The sequence below is a fragment of the Hylaeus volcanicus genome, chromosome 7, assembly GCF_026283585.1.
Source record: "Hylaeus volcanicus isolate JK05 chromosome 7, UHH_iyHylVolc1.0_haploid, whole genome shotgun sequence".
NCBI lineage: Eukaryota > Metazoa > Arthropoda > Insecta > Hymenoptera > Colletidae > Hylaeus > Hylaeus volcanicus.
Genome location: NC_071982.1, coordinates 20,373,866 through 20,394,063, shown reverse-complemented (window position 1 = coordinate 20,394,063; position 20,198 = coordinate 20,373,866). Strand labels below are relative to the sequence as shown.

Below are 20,198 nucleotides of genomic sequence, written 5' to 3'. Positions count from 1 at the left end.
GTCAACACGTTGCACCAATAAAATTTTGGTCACGTGTCAATCACTGTTTACATCAACGTCATCATCTCATGAGACGTAGATCGCATAACACGAGTATCAAATATACAATATTCATTACATGATTCAATGAAAACATCACATGTTTTTATAGAACGCTCAGAATAATATTTAGTTAGAGTCCTATGAATATCTTAATCGTAATATATCGAAACAAATACAGATATAACGGATTGAAACCGAGTAGTTGTTATCCTTGTCCACTGTTTAATTCTAAAAACTTCAAAACTTTCAATGATCAAAAGCGAGAAAATTTGATACGTTCTAAATTAATACTGCAAAAGTTCTGCAACAACGTTTTCAGTTACATCGATTTATCAACACCTCGGATACTTTTCTCGAAATCTTTTGAGATTTATAATCGATAGAGATATATGAAGATACAAGCGATAGATCGTCAAGGCTGCTTCTTTCGAAAGGGAGGTCATGGAAAATAGCTTTATTCTACATTTTTTTTTTTCGTATTTTTACGTGAGAAACCATCTCTGTTTGCGAGCGTGGTACGGTTAGTGGAACACCCTGTGTAAGAAGTGCGCAGACGTGGTGTTCGGTCTGAATCGCTCGTGTCCCGTCCACGTAGAGGGAGTGAAACAGCACCTGCTGCCATTCTGGCATTACGTCAATGGTGGACGTCTCATTCGCTGGTTTGGGAGGAGTTACCGTGACCGCCATTGTTCGAGCTCCTTCGTATTGAAGAACGTGATCTGTAAATTCGTACCGTCACGTTACCGATTCCGACGGATTTGTGTCTCCCTTGTAGATTTCTGCGACGACGGTACACGACATCACTGAGCGTGTTCTGAGCATAGCATGTCCACAATGAATCCCGAGTAGTGAGTAAACTTCTTTTCGCGCAGACATAAGTGTATCTTAGGAATGTTCCTATCGTGAAATTTAATCAATTTCGGTTGCAACTTCAACCACGATTACGCTCGAACGTGTTTTTATCGCTTTTATCTACGTATTGTTCCGTTAACGCGAACAAGTTCTGTTTAACTTGTACTGTCTGACAGATTCACCTCCTCCCCTCTACCCCTCCGCACTACGTATCTATATTCACTGGCCATATTTCAGAAATTCATTCTCTGTTGTGCTTTGTTCATTCTACACTCGTCGAAACGAGCTTCGAATCCACGACAGTTCGGCAATTTCCGTCGAAAATCTTTAGAAATAATTTGTCGATATTAGATTCTCGGACAACTGCAACGAGAACGTGGTGAAGCTTGTTTGTTCGTGATTCATTCATACTGTAAATGTGTACATAATGAACTTACATTATGTGCGATTATTATAAAATACACATATATGCATACACATATATATGTATATTTGATCAAAAGTACTGTCAAAAGTGTTATTCTTATGAAGTTTAATTGTATAAAATAAATATTTAATAAAATGCATATTTCTGTGTGTATTCAACAAATTTTTTTATACTTTCACATCATGTTATATTCTCATCTGTTGTGAATCATAAATGTTCTATTAAGTAGCATCATTCAACATTTATTAATAATTATAACGGTCTGTTATGAACATATATATTTTCAAATCAGTTTTGTTTACATACCATGATTAATATTTATGCACATATTTTTGTACAATTATGTGATGCAATAAAGATCAATTTTTTCCAGTGATTACCTGTTCAAATTGCTCTTAATTGGAGACTCAGGAGTTGGAAAATCATGTCTGTTACTCCGCTTTGCCGATGATACATACACAGAAAGTTATATCAGTACTATCGGAGTAGATTTTAAGATAAGAACAATCGACCTAGATGGAAAAACAATAAAATTGCAAATCTGGGATACGGCTGGTCAAGAACGGTTCAGAACAATTACAAGTTCTTATTACAGAGGTGCACACGGTATTATTGTTGTGTATGACTGCACGGATCAAGAAACATTCAACAATGTGAAACAGTGGCTAGAAGAAATCGATCGTTATGCCTGCGACAATGTCAATAAGCTGCTGGTCGGCAATAAATGCGATGTTCATACTAAGAAAGTAGTCGATTATACAACAGCAAAGGTAAGACAACTGATTTTAGATAAACATCAGGGGATTAGGATATGTAACTCTATGTATGAATTATTGAAACAGGAGTATGCAGATCAACTTGGAATTCCATTCTTGGAAACATCAGCAAAAAATGCGATGAATGTAGAACAAGCTTTCATGACAATGGCTGCGGAAATAAAACTTAGAGTAGGTCCTCCATCGAGTGGGAATAGCGATCCAGCAAATAAGGTGAAAATAGAGCATGGACGTCCAATCGAACCTTCTAAATCTGGATGCTGCTGAGAAATGTAATCTACATTTCTGTAACCAAAGTGAGCATCTCTTTTACACGTATTCATAAAGATCCTCAACTCGAAAAATATACATTTATATCGACGGCGAACGTTTTAATTACAGAAGGACATCTTATGGTGGCAGTTTTTGACTGCTTAAGAAAACATTACCAGAAGAAATACAAAAATCATGGAAGTTTCAGTTTACATTATTAAAAAAAAAAAAAAACGAGGTGTGAAGCATTATCAATTATGGACCACCAACTCTATTACAGAGTTGAATAAAATAACTTCTGTTCTATCTTTTTTCTTCAAAAAAGGAGAACATAGTTACTCACTCGCTAATACCTAGTGCAAAAAAAAAATCGATTATAGGCAAATTGTCATTAGCATCAAAAGTCATTGATTTTACGCGACGATGCGTGTAACGGCAATTCGAGTTTATAATTAAATTAAATAATATTGTGTATCGTGGTTATAAAAAGTAAGCACTCTTATTTTTTAGCGTAATTATAACATGTATAATTGAATGGTTTTTTTTCTTTTCGTTGTCTTAGATGGGAGTCGTTCTTAATGTTTGTACTACCCAGACATATTTTCCATATTTTATTCCAAACTTTTTCTTGTCGCGAACAAGAATTAGATTAATAACGTACTGAAACATACCGTCGTTGCTGCCTCCCTCTTTTTTCAGTGCTCATTAGTGTAATTTAATAACATTATATTAATAAATATTTCAACACTAATACACAAAACGCAAATAGCATACCCATGTGTACGAGGAATAATTGAAAAAAAAAACATTATACATGTTTCGCCCGATAACTTCTGTAAGGGTTACATAAGTTTTTAAAAAAACTTGTGCTACTTGCGATGTTCGTAACGTCGTTCGCCTATTATAAATACGTCGTGTCGTTTGATAAGTGTTCGAACGCTTGGTAAATAATCGATATCGTTTGTCTTGTTTCTACAAAATAAGCGCATATTCATACAGCTGTTCGTTTCATAAGAATTTGTAAGATTAAAAATTTAGCTAAAATCTCTTTTGTATCGGTTCTGTACTGTTCGAAATAGTTAATATTATTTTATATTACATACTCGAGTCCGAATCTTTTTACTTTCCTATAATCAAGTTAATTAAAGAATATCTAATATAATTAGAATATTTTAGTGGGACTTCGTAATATGCAATGATAATACCAAAACAATTTTATATATCGTATATATTATTCTGATTTTTATTAAAAAGAAGAAAAAGACATATTTTGTACAAAAAAACAACAGATATTACAATTACGATTAATCTCGCTTTTTGTATTGTTAACAGAAAAAAAAAGTTTTTATGAAAAAAGAATAAGTATATTTCAAAACTGCGTCGAGTTTCTACTGTAACATTATTAGTTTGTTATATCGATTAACAAATAGGAATGTATAGAATTCTTCATAACGAGGACGTATGTACCAAGTAGATGTATAATTACAAAAATAAAAACCATGTGTATGTTGTACATTATTTTCTGATCCTTACGTTACATACGATATCAAGCATTTTTAACAGTATGGTTATCTGTATAATGAAAGATTACGTTGTACAATAAATACTTTCGTAGAAAATCATTCTCATATGATACATTTATGTGAAGTACAAGACGCGATATGCGAACTGTCGAACGATCGTAGTAAAGTCAATTTGTATGAAATGTATAATTCTTAATAAAAATTAATAACAACTTCCCATCGGAATTGACCTACTTTTATATAATCTTTTATTATTAATTTAAATTTTGTTTTCTTTTACAGTGAAATTATAACCACACGTATTCTAACCTCACACCTGTCATCCAATTTATCGTCAAAATGATGCAACAATACATGAAGGAATTAGAACAGGTAAACAATTCACGAATTATCGAAAGAAATCAATTTCATTCGCACCATTATTTTACGAAAACATTAATAATAATATTTATTATTCTTCTTTTTTTTTTCAGGATCCTTTTGATCCTGAGGAATTTGTCGAAAGACTCGCCTGGAGAACAGTTAATGATACTACAAAGGATGGCGGTAAAACGTTTTTCGATCCCATGATAGTGCATGAAACGTTTCTACAAGCTATAAAAGATCTACAGATTCTACAAGAACGCCAACAGAAAAAATGTGATAAGCTTGAAGCGGCATTAAAAGATGAAGAGGCTAGACACACACTTGAAATTCTTGAGTTACAAGAGAGAAATAAACATTCTATCGATTTGTTTCATCAACTGGATGAGAGAATAAATCTTGTTGCTACTAAAGTTTTGCATTTGGGAGATCAGTTGGAAAGCGTTAACACTCCGAGAGCTAGGGCTGTTGAAGCTCAGAAATTGATGAGACATTTCTCAGATTTTTTAAGCCCTGGACCATTAACAGATCCAATCTTCACAGATAAGTCATCGGTACAAATCTTTGTTCTATAGATATTTATAGTGTATTTTATATGTCATGTAAATTAAGATTTTTTATTTTATAACAGCTAGATGAAGCAGCAGATGTGATTCAAAAACTGCACCTAATTTCTCAAGAATTACCTTCAGAGAAATTCGAACATGCAAAGAAAAAGATTGCTGTTAAATATGACGAAATTGAAAGAAATCTTATAGAAGAATTTGTTAGGGCACATAATAGAGAAGATGCTAATCGTATGAGAGAATTAGCATCTGTCTTAGCTCACTTCAAAGGATATTCTCAGTGCATAGATGCATTTATAGAACAGAGTCAGATGGGTTCCTTTGGTGGAAAAGACGTTTTTCAGGATGTGATACCTATGTGTACAAAGTACCATAAATTAATGCAACAAGTATTTACAAATCCTGAACAAGTGATGGCAAAATTTGTGTTGAATATCTATCATCTGAGACTTCAAAAATACGCTGTTGCTAAATTGGCAGACAAAACTGACCCTGATAAGTACCTCAGGAACTTGTATGATTTGTACACGAGAACCGTAAAATTATCGAGTGAATTGAAAGTATTCAATATGGGTACCGATGGCATGTATCTCGTGAAACTCACTAGAAACATTTTTCAAAAATATTTGGATACTTATATCACGTAAGTGTATGTAATAATTAATGTGCTTATTATATTATACATAGGTATAGCACATCGGAATTTTTGTTCCAGCATCGAAACAAAAGCATTACGAGAAAAGTCGGCAGCTCTTCTTATCGAGTATTACGAATCTAAAAATCATCAAAAGAAACAACTGCAAACTGGTGGCTTCCAAGAATTGCGGAGAGATTTGCAAGCGGTTCTAGGTGCAAGAACTAATATAAATATTGCTCAGATAGAGAATTATGGCGGAGAGACGTTTCTATCCGAAGAACTTGCGATCGCTTTATTACAAAGAAGTAAACTGGCGTTTCAAAGATGCCAGTTGTTATCGAAAGCTGAAGAAATACCAATAAATGCGCTTCAAATTCTGGAAATTTTATTGCAATACTTAATAAGCGAGCACGTTGATTACGCGTTAGAATTAGGTTTACAAAGTGTACCAATTCCTGAAAGTCGAACACAACCTGAAATACACTTTTTCAATGTTGTACGCCAATGCAATGCAATTGTACGCCTTCTAGACGAACAGTTTAACGACAGTCTTATACCCCTTATCACGTAAAATACAGTTTTGCCTATTTTATGACGATAACAGTAGGAAGACATCGATTTCAAACATATTTTTTTTCTTTTCAGATCGACACCGAAGCATGGAGAATGTATGTTGAAAAAGAAAGTTGTGTTAGATCAAGTCGATACGAAACTAGAAACGGGGTTAGACAGAAGTATAAACGCTATTGTTGGTTGGGTAAAAGTATACCTACAAAACGAACAACGTAAGACTGACTTTAAACCAGAAACTGATGTCGATACTTTGAATACTCCAGCTTGTTTGACGGTAGTTCAGTATGTCACTGGAATGATTCGACACATTCGAAATACATTGGACGGAAAAAATTTAAATAATGTTCTTACGGAACTCGGTATCCGATTCTATAAAACTATCTACGATCATCTCCAGCAATTTCAATTTAATTCTGCTGGCGCGATGTGTGCGATATGCGATATGAACGAGTATCGTAAATGCGTCAAGGAACTCGAAATCGATCGTGTTACTTCTCTGTTCGATACTTTACATGCTCTGTGTAACTTGTTATTGGTTAAACCAGAAAACTTGAAACAAGTGTGTACGGGCGATCAATTGGTATGTTACATGTTAAAAATATCTTAATTATTTTTAACATAATTCGTAACTTTTTAACTTAATTATAAGACGGTTGTTTATTCATGAATGTTTATTGTTACAGGCAACATTGGATCGAAATGTTTTGTTGAATTTTATACAATTGAGAACCGATTACAAAACACAAAAGTTAGCAAATTGCTTGAAAGGTTTAGCTACATGATACTTTCTTACTCTTTGTAGCAATACTCGTGTATTACTCGTTAGCATGTGAAGTGTATTATGCAGAATGGAGTAACTAAATGTACAGTCCAGCGATAGCATTGCATAACAGAGGCTTAACAAGTGAGTGTTGTTTCAGGTCTAATAATAATGCTCCATTACCTGGTCAGTTGTACAAAATGTCACTAAAAAGTGCTTTGTAGCTAATGATAAATACTTGAAGGGTAGCAATGTCTTTAATTTTTTAAGGGTTTGATTATATATGAGAAGAAAGATAATTAAATTTTCTTTCTTTTCATAATTATTTAATAAACATTATATATATTTGTAGCAAACGTATTAATTTTATTGTTATATAAGGTGGTCATAAAGAATTGCAGTTTTTTTTTCAATGAACGGTCTTCTTACTTTAAGAGAAATTGATATATACAGACGGTAACTAAGTATAAAATTCATTGTATCAAATCGTTTTCATGTTATTACTTTTTTTTTTGATTTCGTTATTCCTAATATAAATTGATATCAGACAATTATTTGCCCTAAAATTTGGTAACATATTTCGAAATATTACATACCACTCTTTGATTAAAGCATATTTCTCTCTGTTATACTAAATCCTGCAGTTTATCTCTACAATGTTGCGATGGAGTACCTTCCTTTTTAAATGTATTTCACGCATATATAAGTTTATATTTTGTTTTTTTTTTAACTTAACGAATATTTTCATTAATTGAACTGTCTTGCAATCGAAGTATTACTATTAAATTAAAAAAAGAAATGAAAATATTAAAATACTGTATCTTAATGACTGTATGGAAAATAAATTTTACAATATAAATTTAATATTGTAAAATTAATTGCTAGTTGGAACTAAACTAAACCAAAGATGTTATTTAATATTATCTACGTAATGTTTTTATTTACATCCATACTCAAAACAAACACAATTGCTTATTTAGAATACGATACAAAGTAAAATTTATATGCTTCAAAGAACAGATCGTTGTCTATGCAAATACGGAACATATATTCATATTTAAAACTCATCGAATTTTCGTAATAAATTTAATCATTTTCACCGTTATTGTAATTTGCCAATTTAGAAAAATATAGTACACATTTACATTTACTATAAACAGATTTGATAACGCAATTCGAAGCAATGTTAAGATGTAAATTTACGTGCAAATTATTTTACTGGATATTAACGAAGCATATGTTAGAAACTCATTACGTTTTATAAGGTTATAAAAATGGTTGAATATGTTGTAACAACGATATTAGTAACTTAAATGTTATGTATAAAAATTAAGTTAATATCAGTATTTTCTTAATAAAAAGTCAGCAGATGATACATATCACTGATATCGAGCACGTTTTCAGAAAGGTGCTGATAAAGTAAGTGGTACTAAAAATAAGTTTCAATTTACTACCAAATTAACAAAATATAATATTAAACATTTCCACATGCCATACATAATGTAAATGAGCAGTTTCAAAATATTCTCAGAAGTACGGTGGTACATATATAGTATATGCCGTGAACAAAAACTTAGTTTTAAAAATACAGTACAAAAATGTGATGAATAAGATGTATTTTCTGAATTGATAAATTTTCTCTGAATAATAATCGCTATCGATTTAGCAGTTTACATGTGCAACTTATACACAACATAAGGAGAAAAAAAAAGTAAAATTAATATATGTAGTTAAGTTGTGTATCGATCTTATTCTTTTAGTGTATCATGTATTACAAAACTTAAACGAGATTAACGAAGATTCGGAATATTCTATCGATTCTCAAATGGGAAGCCTTCTAACTTTTTTAGAATTAAAGAATAAAATTAATTCGCATAATTCGTAACATCCGTTGTACCATACTGATAAACATTATTAAATTATCTAATATAATTCAATAATAATTAAAAGTCCTGGTCTTCTATTTGATTACACAGTGTTATGATCCATGAAAATAAAAGGAAGAAGATGAATCATCTGATAGATATCAGCGCATACGATAGGTATTAGTTTCGTGTACTTGGCACAATTCCCCTTTAAAGTCCAGTTCAATACTGAAATCCAGATCTCTGTAGTTTCTCGCGTTTGGTTTCATTGAAAAGACACCGTATATTTCTTCTCCTTTCTTGACTGTCATATATTCGTCAAAGTAGAACACTGTCTGTTTCCAATGAGTATACTGTACTTCCGGTGCTGTACTAAAGCCAATGCGTTTATGGCACTTGGTGAATTCGATGTTAAAGAATGTAACTAATGCTTGAACGTAGTCGTTCCTACGAACTTGTAGGGTGAACGGCGAGGAGAACTCCAAATCAGCCTTAGTCACTGTGTATAAATCAACTTCCTTGATTAGACATGCATTTGTAACAACTTGCTTGGGGTCCACAACATCCACTAAAGGTTCGCTAATCGCTACTTTCCTTATACTACTCATATCAAATCCGTATACATCGTCCCACCAATTTATCTTCTCATCCTTGTATTGTCTGTCTTCTATACCACAAATAAATAAAGTTGCTTTGTCAGGGAACAACATTCCGTCTTCACGGAGCCATTTGTCTCTAGCAAAGAGTACTGTATCTAACATAGATTCGTAAAACAAACAATATCCCATCCATTCAGAAATAATTATGTCAACCTTTTCTACACCATCTGGCAATGAAACTTCTTCGACTTTCCCTTTAAGTATTGTTATGATGTTCGACAATTGATTGGCTTCTACAATTTTTTCTGCATATTCAACAATATTAGAACATTCAATACCAATAACTTTCGCTGCTCCAGCTTTGGCAGCAAACATTGAAAGTATACCAGTTCCACAACCAATGTCGAGAACAGTTTTCCCTTTGAACAGGTGTTTATTGTGATACATGGAATTACGATATGTCACAGTACGCACTTCGTCCTTTAGCATTTCTTCGTGTATTCCATAATGGGCATATGAGTCAAAGTAATAGTCTCGTGACGTCATATCATCCACAGAAACAGACTCCTTACAAGAGGAAGGTGTTGCATCTTTATTTGACGCAGGAACAGTCTCTGATACTTCCATGGACTCCATCTTTGATGTCTGTAACGATATAAAAAAGAAACGAAAGTAATTAATATAGAAATAGTTAATTTAAACGCGTGGAAGTACTACAAAATAGGTTCTATGCTAAAATTTTCAAATTAAAATTAGTTCAAACTGTTCTATCGCTGGCGCGTATTTAAATTCAAAGATACGTAGGAAGATTGTTTAGAAATCGATTATGAGATGTTAGAAATAATGGTTTTTACATATGCGTGAAAAGAACCTACAGTTATCTACAAACACGTGATGTATAAGTATTATCTTGAATTAAAGAGACATATAATTCTCTTTTCATCTAAATGTAATAAGAATTGTTACTAAACATTATTTACAATGTTGTTCATCAGCAATGGAAAATTGAAAAATTCGGAATGTACGTGGAAAATGGTCTTTTACGCCGACACCGGAGAAACGTACACGTGCCCGCCAAAACGAATGGCGTCTGTTTGAGATCGAATGACCAGTCGGGATTCTTCACACTCACACATATTTCCGTATCGTCGTGTGACGAGCAATACGTACACGGAATTGGATATAGCTCGATTTTTTAAGTGATAACGTTACGAAATAACTTACGACAATTGGTAATTATTTTAACGAGAGACGGTAGGGAAATGTCGACGAACGAAGAACGATCGGATCAATCTGTTGTTAAGATCCCTTAGTCACAGGGAGAACTATTATGACAAACGACATTTTAACAATTTCCTCGTTCATAAGTTTGGAAGATATCATGGACTCGTTATGATAATATCGATTCATTCACGACACCATCACGACGTTCCTTCTCTACTTTAATTAAAATAATTTCATCAAACTTACCGAATTTTCCGCTGTGCACATGCTACTTTGGTTGATTTCTACCGGCACTTCATTACTCGACGCCATTTTGTTCCGCGTCACAGCAGACGACCATAAGCAGGACCGTACGAAGGCACATGGCAAATTATGAATACGATTCTGTCAACAAACATTCCATTAACCATCGAGAATTCGATTAAATTCCTTTGTCAAATTTGTTTCCCATATTCTAGCGAAGAGTCCGTATGAATCCATTTATTAACTATATTGATCTCGTTACAGAATTAATTGTTATCGTTAGAACATGTAGTTGAAAATTGATGTGCTAGTGACAATTCTGTACAGGTAATTGAAATTTATAAATTTCGTTTAAATTTTTGAATCTCATTTAGATAACTGTTTATATATATAAACAAACGACATTACTTTTAATTGAGTAACAAAAACAACGTATACGTTTAATACAATCCACAATGTATTAAGCATAAAAATTCGACTTGAAATCGTTCCTCATTCATATACAAATTATTAAAATTTTTTTCGTAACGGTTGTTTAATATTCATTCCTAATGTTCGAAAATTGCAGCCAATTTTTTTACAGTACAGAAATTATGTAATGCTTTGTAAAGCACGTATTCTACAAAAATATTGATTTTTAAATAACGTTTCATAGACGTTGTTTCATAGACGAGTGCTCATGTAAATTGTTCTTTTTTTTGGTTCTTTTGTCTTCTTCTTTTTTTTTTTTTTTAACAGCCACGCGATGCGTACACAGTTAATTTAACAATGAAAATGTACTGTTTGTTTCTAGTATCGAGACCACAAGTACTGAAACAAGTACCTGCACTTCTCTCCGATCAGTGCAATCAGATTTGCCGCAATTTTCGCGCATGTGCATCAAAAGTGACACCAGGAAAGTGTTTTAATTAAATAAAAATGGGTATTGTAAGTTCCCTGTTTAACTGATTTATGTACGTGATTTTTGACAGATAAATGAAGCAGTTAAAGGAGGGAATAATATCGTCGTAATTGTTCAAATAGAACGTTGGGATTATGTAACTCAACATACTAATTTCATTTGAGATTTGTGAAGAACTTTAATATTTGTTAAAAGTACAAGGAAAACATCTAAAATTTACGACGCATATACTCATGTGTTAAATCGAAGTTCGAATTGTTAAATGTTATCTAGGAATATCCTTCGAAGAAAAATGCGACTGTTTTCAACTGTTTTCTCGAGGGGCCCCTCAGGCTTTGGCCTCCATTACGTTAACCATATGTCGTCGTTCCTGATCACGCATGCGCGAAAATCGCGTACTCTAAGAGGGAGAACGGCCCCCATGTCCCAACACCGATAACATATTGGTACGTCCCTGTCGTATGCGCAGTGGAATCGCCCTAACAATTTAATTTTCACGCGAAACAGATATTTATTTATAAAAAAATCGTCAGGAAAAATCATGTCTCGATCGCCCGATCACACGTACGTAGGAATCATCGATAATCGAAGGACAGGGCGATATCTTTAATTTCGTATCTTCGCTCGGTTGTTTTCAGAGAGTGCAAAGACATCATCCAATAGGAGTCGAGTGGCTAGCTGACAAGTTGCGTCGGGGTGGAAATGGGCAGGGAACAGGAGCTTGTACGCATTCGGACCGTGAAGTGTTGGTTCCGCGAAGGGGGTCAACTTATGGTGTCTCCGTGATCTTTCTCCTGTTATTACTCTCGACGAAATAATAGAAATACGATTTTCATGTCTCGAACGTGCCAGTGTCTCAAGATTATCTGTATGGAGATCGTGGAGCGCTAGAAGATGCTGGTAAGCAAACAGGCGGGAGAAAAGTTGACGTAGAAACAAGTGCGCAAAGATTGTATACTTGAGTTGTCTTCTTTTTTCTTTTTTTTTTCTCTCTTCACCACTCTCTTTCTCTCCCTGTCGTGTGCATCGAGAAAGTAAAATCCGTGCTTTTGTTATCTGGTTGCAACGCTTTCGCAGGTGAATTTCTTCGGACGAATGTCTCGCCTAATGTACCTTCGAGGTTACGAATATTGCCCGATGTCTGAGAAATTCGACAGGCTGTCATGAACGTAGCGGACTTCGTTTTGAAAATGTGGTTAAGATGTCAAAGTATGAGTTTTATTTCAACGAAACACACATTTTTACAGTTCCTCGTGCATCGTGGAACTCTTCGATTCCGAAACGATTTTCTATATCTGCGAGGCAAGACCGCCTACATAAACAATAGTTCATTGTAGAAGGGCATCTGGCATTTTTATGGCCTTTGTGACGCTTTATTTTTCTCGATAATGTCCATAGCAAAGCCGAATAATAATATGACAGATTATAATGAAGCCATAAGAGATCAAATAAAAAAGAACACAATATCTTAAACTCTCATTAATAATGTGAAATTATACATAGGGTATTGGAACCTCCTTTGTATTTATTTCTTTTTTTGCAAAAAAAGTGTATGTATATAGAAAAAATTATTTTTATATCAAAAGCAATACATGTTATACACATTAGATCAGATTAGTGGATGTATCAAAGTAGCAAACAGCTGGATTATGATAAAACAGATAAATGTAATTGCCTTAAAGTTTTATTAATATTGTGTATTAATATGCAGGACATTTAGATTTCCTCCTGTATATATTTTTTGTGTGAGAAAAACATGAGTATGCAATGACACCATGAAAGTATGTCATAAAGAAAAATTTATATATTGTGTATAAATACATATATACCTTCATTGTTACAGGGAGACGATCCACCGTACCTATCAGTGGGTACGGAGGTAAGCGCTAAATACAAGGGTGCCTTCTGTGAAGCAAAAATTCGGAAAGTGGTACGATCTGTAAAATGCAGGGTGACTTATAAGCAAGGTTTGGGGACTGCGACTGTAGCAGATGATCAGATAAAAGGAACTTTGAGAGTAGGTGCATCTATTGAAGCCAGACACGGGGATAGGAAAGATTTCGTGGAAGCAACCATTACCAAAATCCAAGATTGTAGTCAGTACACTGTAGTCTTTGATGATGGAGATATCACGACGTTGAGGAGGACTGCTCTTTGTTTGAAGAGCGGACGGCATTTCGCGGAGAGCGAAACTTTGGACCAGCTTCCTTTGACCCATCCGGAACATTTTGGGAATCCTGTAATAGGAGGCAGAAGAGGACGGCGTTCTAGACAAGCACAGTGAGCATCGCGAAATCGTATTCGCGGTATAATTCCCTAAAATAACTTGTCTCGGTAATTAAAAGAATAATTGATATCGTAGAGATGAGAGTAGCGATGACGAGGACAGCCCTCCGCGAGGCGCTCGCGACTCAGGTTCCAGTGGAATTGGGAAAGAAGGGATGGAGACGGAACCCGAAATCGGACGGGTTGTTTGCGTGGAACTTGGAGATAAAAAGAAAAAAGATAACTGGTTCCCTGGGTTAGTGGTCGCACCAACTGCTCAGGACACTGTGAGAATCCGCGTGCGAGACGACTACCTCGTACGTTCGTTTAAGGATGCGCGATAGTAAGTTCACGTTTCATTCGAATAAATTTAAAACTGCAAAAATTGTATTAATCATTTTGAATATTTTTTGAACACTTCTGGTCTCAATCTAACTTGTACAAATAAAGATTACTTTTGTTACTGTTTCTTTAATTATTTTCTGTTGTATTACTACAGCTTAATTTAAATGTTCAGTTATACAGTTCCAAAGAAAGAGGCCACCGAATTCACGAAGGAACTTGTCAACAAAGTTGAGAATAGCACGTTGAAGATTGCAGTTGAAAAGGCACTGCTATTTTTAGAAAAGAATGAGTTGCCTCCCCATTGGGATAGGGATTCTCTTTTTGGACATTCTGTATCGAGTGGGAATAGTGATTCCGATGGAGAACTCGATTCGGATGTAAGATCCTTTTTGCGGACTCCATTGTAAATAAATTTACTACACGAGTAATCCATAATCGTAACGCTTTTCCCTTTTCAGAGTTCAGACGATGAACCACGCGAAGAAAAGGATCACTTTGTGGCACAACTATACAAATTCATGGACGATCGCGGAACACCTATCAATAATTGTCCGATGATTGGATCCGAGGACATAGATTTGTATAGATTGTTTCGAGCCGTTTATAAATTAGGCGGTTACAATCGTGTCACGAATCAAAATCAATGGAAGTTGATAACGCGTCGTTTGAGTTTCACTATGCAGAACTCGCCTTCTACGCACAATTTGGTTAAACAGGCCTACAAGAAATTCTTACACTCCTTCGAAGATTTTTATAGAAAATTAGGTTGTACTATGGTGAACCATCCGAGGGGTTCTATACGTAAACAACGTCCTGGTAGAAGTCTGATTAGAGATAAAGACAGAAATACGCCTGTTCCGCCGCAAGTGTCCGTCGTTAAAAATGAGAAGGAAGAAGAGGAGAAAAAAGTCACGGAGGATGAGAAGAAGGAGAAGAAGGAAGTTAAAAAAGAACCGGTGAAAGAAGAAGAAATTGTAAAAATTAAGAAAAAGGATGAGTTTGAAGAGTGCGGTAGCGGCCAAGAAAGCGACGTGAATATAGAGGGTGAGGCGGAATCGTCTAGCAGCGAAAAATCTCAAAAAATATCGACGTCTTTAGCGCTGCAAAATAGGGGTAAATCTAAAAGTAAAGAAGATCCGAAGAAGAAAGTTGTAGATAAGAAGAAAAATGAGCCTAAGAAGCAGGAGAAAAAGGATGATAAAACGAAAGAGGAAGAAGCCGCTAAAACGAGATCTAAATCTAAAGACGACACTGTAAAAAGTAAAACATCTTCCGAAACTAGGGAAACTCGAACTCCATCCAGAGAATCTGAACGAAAGGTTCTAACTAAACAGAGACGTTTGACGGACGAGGAATTGAAGAAACGAGGGAGAAAACGCAAGGAATACGAGACAGAGAAATCGCGGTCCGATGAACAGTTGGCAGAATCTGCGCCATGCTACAAGGGCCCTGTGGAATTAGGAGATAGATTGAAAGTGTACTACGGACCTACTCACGAATCCAAAGTCACTTACGAAGCAAAAGTCATCGACATGGAGAAAGATGGCACGGAACCGATGTATCTTGTTCATTATACCGGTTGGAACACAAGATACGACGAATGGATCAAAGCATCGAGAATAGCACAGAACTTTACACAAGCCCAAGGTAGAGTGAAACGTATCAAGGCTACTTCGCGGCCACAAACTCCCAGCTCTAATTTATCTAATAATATAAATAAATCGTCGAAAAGTGTTTCTAACGCAAGTTCGAGTACGTCTCAAAACCGTCGTCGAGCACAAAGCGTAGCACCTACGTCGACAGTTGTTCCGTCGATGTCGATAAAGGAAGTAAAGAAAGAAGAGAAAGATAAAGAAGCGGCTCAGCCAGCTAGGTCTACGACTCCGTTGTCCGTAACAAGTTCCAGTTCCAGAACTAAAAGTCCTGCGACACCGGCAAACAGACACACACGAACGACAAGGAACACCGATGTATCTGGCGCGGAGCATCGAAGACGCACTAGAAGAATGTCAGGTCACACGGATATATCGGTTGCCTCTGAAACTGAAGACAGCGAGGCGTACGATTCCGACACTACAGAACCAGAACAAACGCGAACAAAATCTAAGGGTACGGATGAAAAGAAGCGCAGGGAAGCAAAATGTCGAGCGGAAGATCGAATGAAACCTGATGAAACCAGTGAGGGCGAAGAAGACAAAGATAATTTAGAGGAACCGCGTAGAGGTAGACGTTTGAGAAGAACGATTGGCAAATCCCAAGGCATAAAATCGGAACCAGACAGTGACGAAGAGCAACCTAAAGGTCGAGATTTCGATTTGAATCAAATACGATCCGAACTGAAAGGCTTCGACAAGGCTGTAAAATTAGAACTCGTCAGAGTCGAGCGTGACCCCGAAGACGAAATAAAACTGGAGGAAAGCGAAACCGCTGTTCTAGTTTCTCCAAAATTGGAGAAAAACTTGGAATCGTCGAAATTAGAAACAACTCCCGAATCCAAGGCGGTAGATAATACGGAAGATATCTACGAATTCAAAGAACCAGAGCCCTTCGAGTTCGAAGTACGAAACAAACGAGACACCAGTGGAGAAAAGGATAAAGTAAAAAAGAGAGTGTTCGAGGAGGAACCGAAAAGTCCGAAGAAGAAACAGAAATTGATCGTCTCGCCAGTTATGAAGGAAGTGAAGCCAGAGATAGATAACGATTCCCGAAAGAAAGCAAAGAAATTATTTAGTAAAAGAATAGATGATATTACGGAAAGTCAGTCTACTCACAAATCGATACAGTCTACATCATCGACGACAACGTATGAGGAAGCATTTGATAAACTCTGTGAGTCACCGCCATTTAATCAAGTGAAACCTACACCTATTATCGAAGAACCAGGTAAGATAACTAACGGCATAGATCTTTTGTTTAGCGATTTACCTGGAGACGATGATGGTACTCACGATGATTCGGAAGATCGTTTGATAATATCAGAGGCGGAAGTATCCGAAGCAGAGCAAGAAAACTTGTTTACTTATCAACAAGAAATGTTTCCTGTCAACGATATGAACGATTCGTTGGAATCGACTAAAGAGGACTCGAATCCACAGATCGAATCTGTAAGAGAAGAGTTGACAACGATAGTTTTGAGTAAACCAGAGATACCAATGGATCAAAAGCAGACCGTTAAACTGTCTCCGTTGCATAGACAATCTCCAGAATTAAAAACACTCGATACAAAATTGTTGGACATTACGCCTGTCTTGTCTCCAATTGTGGCAGCTCCGGCGCCAATAAGCACGAGGCTGCCGGCTACATCGACTATAGAAGAGAAACTTTCAGCTGCGATGGCTTTCCGTAATAAAACAAAAGATACCAAGAAAGACGAGGAAATTCCCGAAGTCGTATGGAAGCCTCCGAAAGAGATTCCTAAAAAATTAGACACCATTATTGTACATAAAACTAAAGAGGATCAAAGCTTGTCTAAAGTGGAAATCGAGAATAAAAAACGGGAAGAAGAGGAAGTCATGATGAATAAGGAAGAGGAGTGCAGAGAAATGATGCGCGTTGTGATTAAGCAGAAGGAAGAAGAACTGCAGCAACTTAAGCTTAAGAAGGAAGTGGAGTTAAAGAAATTCGCTGAAACAAAAACGGAACTTAAAAATGTACAAGAGCCCGAAGAAGTGGAATGGAAACATATGGAGGCTGACGAATCGAAGAAATTGGATGACGAATTTAAGGAACACGATTTTAAAGAAAAGGAGAAGGAGAAACGTAAAAAGATAGTCAGTCAAGATATGGTAGATTCTGCGGACAGTAGCGATTCTGAGCAGAGGTTAGTAATCGATAATGGAGAGCCACAAGATGTAAAAGCTCCTTCCAATTTCGATGTCAAGTTAAGAGCTGAATTAGATAGACTGCAAGATTCGCAGGAACGGTACTCGAAGCTGCAAGTGCAGAAGTCCATGCAGCATTTAAAGCACCAGCAACAAGAGTGCGTCACCGAATGCAAAGTCGAGAACATAGCTGTTATAAAAGCAGACGAAGAAGGAGAGGCGATTAATTCTTTGCTATGCGAGGAAGAAATACCCGGTTCACCCGCCCCAGTTACCGAAAGTATCGAACAAATAAATGCTGGCCCATCTTGTTCTCCTCCAAAAGTCGAAACAACGGAGAGCAGTATAGTCCTAATGGAAATGCCTTTCGCTAGCGCACCTACTTCAGGCCAAAGTACAACCAGCAATACCGTGGTTACTTGTATGGCACTGCCAAAGACTGTAGAAACGTCCGTTCCAGTTTCTCTACCGATGCAACAAAATCCTACTCTAGGCGTAAGACAGCAATCGCATCATCAACATCTGCCTGCATTAATGCCTGCGCAAAGACGAGAGAGTAACGAAGCAGCGCCTGTAATGGACAATACTCCTCCAACCACTCCGGACTCTAGTATTTCCAATATTTCCGGATCCCCCAGGGAGGAGAGGACAGGTGGTTCGTCGCCAATTTCCGAGGATAATTTAAAACTTAATCGTGATAGCTCCGAAGCAGATAACGATAGCGGTTGCAAAGGTCCTGGATTCAGCGAAGATGATACGTCACCAAACGTTGAAGGAAATTCAGCGGATAGAATGCTGAAACCCCCAGCGAAACGATCCGTGGAAGAGGCACAGTCTCCTAAGAAACGTAAAAGAAGTAGGAAGCATTCGGAATGCGATAAGAGTACTTCAAAGAAAACAGGAGCGAGGCATAGCGGGAGGCACGGAAGGCATGGCGCTGGCAGCGATAGCGATGATACCAGTGAAGGTTCCAATTTATGTGCAGTTAATTCGACACCTGCAAATCATACGAATATCGCTACCACTGTCGCCGATCTTAGCAATTACTCGTCGAGATCACCACGGCCCACGAAATACAATTTCTATGTGGAATTAGGTACAGTTTATATACTTCCTTAAAATTTAATCTCTCGACGGGATAAGTAAATTTAATGTTTTTATGTTACAGACCCCGAATTGGATGGAAGTCAAAGGATAGCTGTGTTACAACAAAAATTAACCGAGTTACGTAAAACGTACAATGCTGTGAAAGTTGAACTTGCCGCTATTGAAAGACGCAGAAAAAAGTTGAGGAGAAGAGAACGGGAAGGTGATTATTTTGTAACATATATTTCTTTAACGTTTACGCGTTTAAGATGCAAGAATAATGAGGAATTTAATTTGGTTTCAGCTATAAAGGCAGCTAAAGCAGAAATGCAACAGGCCTGTTCGTGATGAGCTATCTTGAAGCATCCTATTTCACTTAACCTACGCTAAAGAAAACTTTTATACAATACTGGGAGATATAGAGTAATATCATTATACGGACACCCTGCAATCACAGCAGACTTCATGACAATTTTTACCTACCTAACGTCGCTTAGGTAACTTTTCCCCCACTAATATAACTTGTAGATATAGATATAAGGTTTAGTATAAAGGAGGAACATTTATTAGAATGAAAATATATATTCATATATGCTTTGCGTTGTACATTGTTTTATCAAGAACGTAATGTGACTGTTAAAAAAATCTTTATCCTCGATTTGTCATTTCACCTGCTCAGATGCAAAGTACAAATTATCGAATTTGATGATCATTTCATCGTTTATTCTTGTTTTTTAAGAAAAGGCCGAGAAAAAAAAAACGTTACCGATAGTATGTTATTATAAAGACATCTTGGGAACAAATAATTGTCTAAGCCGTTTGTCATTTCCGTTTCGAGCATAGCTTATAGCACCGTTGGCTGTTGAGCTGTTTTCAGGACGACAAAATAAAGACATCATTACACACGCGAGTGCAACAAACCATCATGTATTTTCTAGGGTAAAAAAGTTTTGTATATATTAGAAGTAGTAACGTCTAGTGGTCTGCAATATACGTATATACGTAAATAGAATCGTAGCGTCTTTACGATAAAAATTTTTTTATTTAAATAAAACGTTACAATTTGATGTAGATTTTA

The 20,198-nt window shown here is 36.0% G+C and overlaps 4 protein-coding genes across 10 annotated transcripts; 3 read left to right on the top strand and 1 right to left on the bottom strand.

Moving 5' to 3' along the window:
* The first annotated feature begins 583 nt into the window (after positions 1-583).
* Positions 584-3,456, top strand: LOC128880266 (ras-related protein Rab-1A). The gene is made up of 4 exons (XM_054130155.1): positions 584-890; positions 1,695-2,091; positions 2,164-2,393; positions 2,479-3,456. Exons 1-3 carry the CDS (start codon positions 868-870, stop codon positions 2,362-2,364), a joined length of 621 nt encoding a protein of 206 aa, XP_053986130.1. The 5' UTR covers positions 584-867; the 3' UTR covers positions 2,365-2,393; positions 2,479-3,456.
* Positions 3,457-3,600: 144 nt separating this feature from the next.
* On the top strand, positions 3,601-7,986 carry LOC128880264 (exocyst complex component 5). Of its 4 annotated transcripts, none has more exons than XM_054130150.1 (7): positions 3,601-3,852; positions 4,155-4,244; positions 4,346-4,789; positions 4,867-5,444; positions 5,517-6,005; positions 6,084-6,591; positions 6,695-7,986. In XM_054130150.1, the coding sequence occupies exons 2-7, from the start codon at positions 4,212-4,214 to the stop codon at positions 6,791-6,793; spliced, it is 2,151 nt and encodes a 716-aa protein (XP_053986125.1). In that variant the 5' UTR covers positions 3,601-3,852; positions 4,155-4,211; the 3' UTR covers positions 6,794-7,986. The 4 variants fall into 4 exon arrangements, with proteins under 4 accessions (XP_053986125.1, XP_053986123.1, XP_053986121.1 ...); XM_054130148.1 differs by having other exon boundaries at positions 3,601-4,033; XM_054130146.1 differs by having other exon boundaries at positions 3,601-4,046.
* Positions 7,680-10,939, bottom strand: LOC128880265 (protein arginine N-methyltransferase 1). Of its 4 annotated transcripts, none has more exons than XM_054130151.1 (2): positions 10,706-10,939; positions 7,680-9,880 (listed from the first exon to the last, which is right to left on the bottom strand). In XM_054130151.1, the coding sequence occupies exons 1-2, from the start codon at positions 10,769-10,771 to the stop codon at positions 8,798-8,800; spliced, it is 1,149 nt and encodes a 382-aa protein (XP_053986126.1). In that variant the 5' UTR covers positions 10,772-10,939; the 3' UTR covers positions 7,680-8,797. The 4 variants fall into 4 exon arrangements, with proteins under 4 accessions (XP_053986126.1, XP_053986129.1, XP_053986127.1 ...); XM_054130154.1 differs by lacking the exon at positions 10,706-10,939 and adding an exon at positions 10,460-10,604; XM_054130152.1 differs by lacking the exon at positions 10,706-10,939 and adding an exon at positions 10,216-10,366.
* Positions 10,940-12,162: 1,223 nt separating this feature from the next.
* Positions 12,163-19,717, top strand: LOC128880261 (AT-rich interactive domain-containing protein 4A). The gene is made up of 7 exons (XM_054130142.1): positions 12,163-12,503; positions 13,447-13,883; positions 13,966-14,211; positions 14,386-14,590; positions 14,672-19,130; positions 19,203-19,343; positions 19,425-19,717. The coding sequence occupies exons 1-7, from the start codon at positions 12,498-12,500 to the stop codon at positions 19,466-19,468; spliced, it is 5,538 nt and encodes a 1,845-aa protein (XP_053986117.1). The 5' UTR covers positions 12,163-12,497; the 3' UTR covers positions 19,469-19,717.
* Positions 19,718-20,198: the final 481 nt, after the last annotated feature.